Below are 7,719 nucleotides of genomic sequence, written 5' to 3' on the forward strand. Positions count from 1 at the left end.
CTTTTTAAGTAAAGACAAACTATAAATTATGTAAAATTCTTGGGTCAAAATATCTTTAATGACCCAAATATTAAATTAATGTCCTTTTATGAGGTAGGCAGAATGCTAAACACTATATCACTTAGTGACAACCCTTAACTTACATGGAACCTGGCAGCAGAATATATATACATCTATTTCTCCTAGAATTCCTCTGTCATCATTACTTCTTTGTTCATCCTATAGATCATATCAAAACTAAATCTCTAAAATGCAAGAAGCGAAAAGCCAAAGTTTGGAGGAAGACTTTGAAGGACAGGCCTCACACACAGGTAAGCAAAGTCAGAAGAAAAAAACATTTGTAAAATTAAAATTAAATGTGGAGATCTCTTATTGTCATTACTCAGTATGAGACTTAAGTAATACCATTGAATGGATTGATGGAATCATCTAAAAAATATTTGACTGCATAAATTAGTGTGAAATCAAATACTTTTGAAACAATTTTAATTAGATATCAAAGAAAAACACTGATTATTGAGAATTTCTTCCTGTCTATCATAAAACCTCTCTACACTACAATTAAGTGACTTTTCTTCTGTCCTAATTTCCCCCACTATGGGCTTTCTTTGCAATCGTAAACAATAGAAAACCAAAGGAAAAATAAATTGAGTTTTTAATTTTAATTTTTTGAATCTAAAAAAATACAATTATTTTTAAAAATCTTAAATAAAATTGATTTTAATATCCTTCCAGAATAACTAAGACTTCATTTTATCCAAAGCCTGTTTTCTTGATCTGTTAAATTATGTGTGGCCGTCCATATACCACTAGCAAGAGTTTAAAAGTCAAATAGCATGGTTTAAATTTTTAAAGTCAAGTTTCTTTTAACTCTATTGAATCTTATCCAACTAATACTCCCTTCTCTGTTTAATAATCATATAGAATTTTTAGATTTAGTCAGGAGTTTGAATGAATTTATATGAATACTAAACAAATATCCATGAAAACTAATTTCATAATGACAGTGACCTTCTAAGTATAACACAAAACCAAAAAATCATAAAGGAAGATTGATAAATTTAGCTATATAAATGAGGGAAAGAAGGAAGGAAGAGAGAAAGGGAAGAAACATGGCAAGGGGAGACAATTTGCTTTAAATTTTATTCCAGGACCCAAAGGAGTAATAAATGATTGGAGAAAGTTTAAATTGGAGAGCGAAGATAGTGATTCGGTTGCACCTAGCAAGAAGGAGATTCTCAGACAAATGTCTTCTCCTCAGAGTAGAGATGACAAAGACGCAAAAGAAAGATTCAGCAGAAAGGTAAGATAAGGAAAAAAATCTATTATTTATTATTAATAATCTACAATGTGTTTTTATTAAAGTATTGTTTGTATTAGCAAAAAGAAAGGGGGGGGGAATGCAGTAAACACCTTTGCCTATGAAGTCATCATAGGCAACTGTTGAGTTCCAAGTATATGATCTGACTTAGAGGTAGTTCCACAATATGAGGAAGCAAGATACAGAAAGTTATGTGATACCATTTTCTAGAGCAAGAGAAAACAAACACTATATTTGTATTTATGCTGAAATGATTATATGAGCATATATGTAAAAAAGTATGAAAAGACACTGACCAAACTGACAATATTGGTTGAGTGGAAGGGTGGGGTTTATTAACATCTCTCAGTTTCCTCCTTCCAAGGAGGAGGAAGAAGGTAAGCAGAATAAGCCGCAATATATCCATGATTTTTTTTTAAAAGGAGCATTTAAAAAAATTCTCATTTGTATCTTATTATATATATTATATATCTATATATGTAAATCGGTATTTGTGGTTCAGTTTGTTTAACAGAGAACCATGATAGCAACTTACAAATTATACAAAACATTTAACAATGGTTAGGGTTAAAATAACGGAGAAGGCAATGGCAACCCGCTCCAGTACTCTTGCCTGGAAAATCCCGTGGACGGAGGAGCCTGGTGGGCTGCAGTCCATGGGGTCGCTAAGAGTCGGACATGACTGAGCAACTTCACTTTCACTTTTCACTTTCATGCATTGGAGAAGGAAATGGCAACCCACTCCTGTGTTCTTGCCTGGAGAATCCCAGGGACGGGGGAGCCTGTTGGGCTAACGTCTATGGGGTCACACAGAGTCGGACACGACTGAAGAGACTTAGCAGCAGCAGCAGGATTAAAATAAATTAATTTGGAAAGATAAACTTAAAGCAGAAAAAATAATATGATAAGAAGAATAAGATTAAAAAAAAGAAAGAATGAGGACATTAGAAAAACAAATACAGGAGGAAGAAACAAGAGAAGAAAACAATGAAAGCACCAGATGTTTCTACTTAATCCTGATACCTTCTATAAAAAACCTACCTCATAGGTTTATTGTGAAGATTAAGAAAATAATGTATATAAATTATCTAAGACATAGTAAATTTTCCATAAATTTGGGGGTCACCCAACTTCCATTGTTCTGGGCTGCTCCACATCAATTAATCACACTATATCCCATCAACACTCCTTTATATTGTGTGTGTGTGTGAAGGGAGAGGGTGTTTAACATTCTATTACCTAAATTAATAATGACATTGCAATTAAGAAAGGCTCTGCAGGTAATTTTAAATTCCAGCTGCAGTGAAAAGTAGCTGTCTTGCAAATGAAAGTTAGGTCTTTTCTCATTTTAGCCTAAACCAGTGCATACGAATCACTTGGAGGGCTTGTTTAAACATGGCTCACTCAGCCTCACCCTTCCAAATTCTGATTCAGTACATCTGGGGTGGTGTCCCCAAATTTGCATTTCCCAGAACTTTTCAGCTGGCGTTGATGCTGCTAGTCTTCTGGCTAATCTGGTGAACTCCAAATATTAGTAAAAGCTGTCTTGCTTAAATGCCATCCTACAGATTCCAAAAAATTCAGTAAATGATTAGACAAAATCTTTTAAACAACTTTTGTTGAGGAGGCAATAATGTCCAAAGGCATTTGTTGGGGACACACTTAAATGAGTGTGCAGGCACTTGTGTGCACGTGTATGTATTTACAGTTTTATGAAAGTCACTCTAAAGTAGACCCTGTTGGATTTTTTTTCACCCAAACTGGAACGTTCCATGACCTTCTCACAGCTCAACAATATTCAGCAATACTAATGTATGCATTGAATCATGAAATAATTACTGAACCTCTATTATGGGCCAGACACAAAACATATTAGAGAGTGATGAATGACACACAAAAAATTCCTGCCCCCATAGAACACAAAAGTGAGGAAAACTAATATTAGACAAACATATACAACAATATCAAGTATTATTTATTGCTGTGAAGAAAAATAATAAAGCAAAAGGGGTAGAAAGTATGGGGCAGGGACACTTTTAGGTAGAATAATCAAAGAAGGAGACATTTGAACAAATGAGGTGGAAGAAAAGGCCACCTCAGGAGGTAGTAAAAGTGAGTCACTCAGTCACGTCTGACTCTTTGAGACCCCATGGGGGCAGAGGAGATAGCAAATGTAAAGTCTTTAAGTTGAGCATGGGTTTGTTATGTACAAGGAATACAAATTTCTGATTGATTGATCTCTATCATTTCTTTCATTTATTCCCAGATGAGCGTTCAAGAATATGAACTAATCCACAAGGACAAAGAAGATGAAAATTGCCTTCGTAAATACCGCAGACAGTGTATGCAGGACATGCACCAGAAGCTGAGTTTTGGGCCTAGATACGGGTTTGTGTATGAGCTGGAATCTGGGGAGCAATTCCTGGAAACCATTGAAAAGGAACAGAAAGTCACCACTATCGTTGTTCACATTTATGAAGATGGTATTAAGGGCTGTGATGCTCTAAACAGTAGCTTAACATGCCTTGCAGCTGAATACCCCATGGTCAAGTTTTGTAAAATAAAGGCTTCTAATACAGGCGCTGGGGACCGCTTTTCCTCAGACGTACTCCCCACGCTGCTTGTCTACAAAGGTGGGGAACTCCTAAGCAATTTCATTAGTGTTACTGAACAGCTTGCCGAAGAATTTTTTACTGGAGATGTGGAGTCTTTCCTAAATGAATATGGGTTATTACCTGAAAAGGAGATGCATGTCCTAGAGCAGAGCAACATGGAAGAAGATATGGAATAAAGATTCACTATGTCAATGTTTCATATTCCGTATTTTTCCTTTAAGCATTGAACATTGACTTTGGTAGTATTCACATTCTTTTAGGGAATACCAAACACAGCCCTGGCTTTTCTAATTTGGGGAAGAAAAACTCCAGACTGACACTAAAATTATATGATTAGAATGTCTTAATATTAGTTACTCAGGTGGATATAACACTTTACCTCAAAACAGTGCAGTCTTCAGCAATATGTTAGTAGACAAAGAGGATATGAAAAATACTGTGAAAGTTCTCAAAAATTCCTTTTAAGTTATATGTTGGCTTTTTTATTCCATGCTTTTCCTCATTGTTATTACTAGATTTTTCAAATTATATTGTTAATTATAAATTTGCTTGTGTAATAAGAATAAAGTCTTGTAAGGAAATACATTCTCTATTTGAAGTCTGTTCTCTCTCAAATATTAAATTATCAAGGCCCTAAAACATTATCCAACCCAAAATACAAATAAAGTTTCATTTGGTAAGATATTTTATATTCCAAATAAACTAATACATAAGAAACTTAGAAACACTGTGGCACATTAAAATTATTTTTAAAAAGTATTTGTTTAAAAATACAGTTTCAGAGTTTCAGAAAATAAGAAAAAAAGCGAGTAGAAACAAGGTCTTTTGTTTTTTTAGACAAAAGGATAATATTTAGTGGTAATAATAATTACAACTATCATTTATTGATTATCTTTTAAGGACCAGTATTTTATACATGTCATTTCTAATACTTAACCACAATTCTGTAAGTAAATATTACTCCCATTTCATAAATGATGAAACTGAAATTCAGGCAAGTTCTACTTCCGTTTCCCTTGAAAACATTTGGAAAACTCTTCTGCTACGCAAACACATGGAAATGCAAAATAAAATATAATTTGAAAAATGTTTTTAAATGCATGAATGAGATGAAAAGCAAGTTAAAAGAAATTTCTAGGTATCTGAATCAGAGCAAAAAATAACCATGAGTGAGAGCCAAAATATGTCCTATTGTTGAAGGCATGGTGCTTGGTAAGTAACCAAAAATGTGCTGTCACTGACAAGTGTGCTTAAAACAGGTTGGCACATTTTCCCCTGATGAGACAATGCTGAAGCCAGACACATGTCACAAGTTCTAGTCTCCACTCTCCTAGATGACTATTTTATGGCTTCCCTTCTTTCCTTAAACCTTTCTCACCCCAATCCAAACACTTCACCTTGTCCGTATTTCACTGAGAAAACAGAAATTATCAGATGAGCCCCACTTCACCTTTCCATCACCAATCTAAAATGTGCACCTGTGTGTGAACACTGTTTCCGTTGATGTGAACACGGAAGAAGCTTATGCAGCCATCTAAGGTCAACGGAGAAAACGGTGCTGTGGATTCGATGCTCACCTGCACAGTAATTTTACTCCTGAAATTATCTCCCTTCTACTTGCATCATCTATTTCTCACTTTCTCTATGTTGTATTATTCATATCGGCTTGTAAATGAGTTTTTAAACTGTATGCTATTTAAAATATGGCTCTTAAAATTTCCAGCTATCCTTCACTTCTCTGCTTCCCTCTAAAATCATGTCTTCTGAGAGAAGGGTCTAGAGTCATTATCTTTATTCCTCATTTCCAATTTTTTTCATCCAACTCCAATCAGGTCTTTGTCCCAAGCACTCTAATTACAATTGTAGCCAACTTGTCAAACTTACACTTATTTCTTATAAGTCTTATTGTAATCAGTTCAGTTCAGTTCAGTCGCTCAGTCGTGTCCGACTCTTTGCGACCCCATGAATCACAGTACGCCAGGCCTCCCTGTCCATCACCAACTCCCGGAGCTCACTCAAAAACATGTCCATCGAGTCGGTGATGCCATCCAGCCATCTCATTCTCTGTCGTTCCCGTCTCCTCCCACCCCCGATCTCTCCCAGCATCAGACTCTTTTCCAGTGAGTCAACTCGTTGCATGAGGTGGCCAAAGTATTGCAGTTTCAGCTTTAGCATCAGTCCTTCCAAAGAACACCCAGGATTGATCTCCTCCAGAATGGACTGGTTGGATCTCCTTTCAGTCCAAGGGACTCTCAAGAGTCTTCTCCAGCACCACAGTTCAAAAGCATCAATTCTTCGGCGATAAGCTTTCTTCACAGTCCAACTCTCACATCCATATGTGACCACGGGAAAAACCATAGCCTTGACTAGACGGACCTTGGTTGGCAAAGTAATGTCTCTGCTTTTTAATATGCTATCAAGGTTGGTCATAACTTTCCTTCCAAGGAGTAAGCGTCTTTTAATTTCCTGGCTGCAATCAGCATCTGCAGTGATTTTGGAGCCCCACAAAATAAAGTCTGACACTGTTTCCACTGTTTCCTCATCTATTTCCCATGAAGTGATGGGAAGAATAAATCTGACTCCATGTTGTATCTGTTTCTTCTACGTTAACCTTTGTATTATACTGCTTTTGCTATAAGTTGATCACTAAAAGAATGTTGCCTACAACCAGAAATATACAGGATAGCCCATTCTCAAGGCTCTGACCATTAAATGTGTAACATTTTCCATTTGTATAGAGATTAAAAAGTTGCACAGCTGAGAATAACATTTGTCTTGTTGGAGATTTATAGGAACACTGTGACCAGGATTACATGGACAGCTGCAAGAACAAAGGATTCCAGCTCCAAAAAGTTTGCAAAATTCAACCACAATCCCTTTCCTTTTAGTATAAAAGACACTTGAATCGTAACTCAGATAAGATGATTCTTTGGGACACAGTCCGCCATCTTCTCAGTGTGCCTGTTTTCTGAATAAAGAATTCCTTGCCCCAACAACTCCTCTCTTAATTTATTGGCCTGTTGTGCAGCAAGCAGTATGAGCTTAGACTCAGTAACATTATTCCTTATTTTATTCTATCTCCTATAAGCATGTGTCTCCTGGAGAAGGAAATGCCAACCCACTCCAGTATTCTTGCCCGGAAAATCCCATGGATGGAGGAGCCTGGTAGGCTACAGTCCATGGGGTCGCAAAGAGTCGGACAAGACTGAGCTACTTCACTTTCTCTCTTTTATAAGCATGTGTCTGTCAGCGCTGACCACCTCCCCACTTAAGTCACTTCTTCTAGCTTCCTTGAAAATACAGTCTATTTCTATCCTATTGACTATTCCTTCTAAACCTCCTTCTCTAACTTCTCTAAACATTCATCCTAGGTAGCCCTCTCCCACCTATAGTCTTAAATACTATTTATATTCAGGCTGCTTTCCAAATCCCATTTCCAGCTCTACCTCTCTTCTGGACTCCCAAAATCTCATTTCTCAAGTGGAGGAAAGGAGGAAAAAAGGAAAAGAAGAATGGTAAAGAAAAAGAAGGTCTGCAATTACCTTAGATAATGGTGATACAAATGTGGGTGAGACCGAATTCCTAATTATGGCTAGTTTACAATGACCAGTCCCTAGCCATAGTTGCTACAATAAGTAGTTTCTGCTTATGAATCCAAAATTCCATCTTTCATTCCTCTTTATAAATTGGGAAAGACATTTTAAATACCCTGTGGCCTATTTCTAACTTGATGAATGCTAGACATACAAAAAGATAAAAAGTGCTGTGGGGAGACTGAATGGT

At 36.4% G+C, this 7,719-nt stretch overlaps 1 protein-coding gene across 1 annotated transcript; it reads left to right on the forward strand.

Moving 5' to 3' along the window:
• Positions 1 to 250: 250 nt before the first annotated feature.
• Positions 251 to 4,112, forward strand: PDC (phosducin). The gene is made up of 3 exons (XM_055418792.2): positions 251 to 311; positions 1,152 to 1,303; positions 3,588 to 4,112. Exons 1-3 carry the CDS (start codon positions 251 to 253, stop codon positions 4,110 to 4,112), a joined length of 738 nt encoding a protein of 245 aa, XP_055274767.1.
• Positions 4,113 to 7,719: the final 3,607 nt, after the last annotated feature.

Source organism: Moschus berezovskii, chromosome 17 (assembly GCF_049115385.1).
Source record: "Moschus berezovskii isolate FMDL1 chromosome 17, NW_MosBer_1.0, whole genome shotgun sequence".
Classification (NCBI taxonomy): domain Eukaryota; kingdom Metazoa; phylum Chordata; class Mammalia; order Artiodactyla; family Moschidae; genus Moschus; species Moschus berezovskii.

Coding starts and splice junctions, on each gene's coding strand:
- PDC (XM_055418792.2), top strand. CDS start 251: ATGCAAGAAGCGAAAAGCCAAAGTTTGGAGGAAGACTTTGAAGGACAG. Junction 312..1,151: donor AGGACAGGCCTCACACACAG/GTAAGCAAAGTC, acceptor ATTTTATTCCAG/GACCCAAAGGAGTAATAAAT. Junction 1,304..3,587: donor AAGAAAGATTCAGCAGAAAG/GTAAGATAAGGA, acceptor ATTTATTCCCAG/ATGAGCGTTCAAGAATATGA.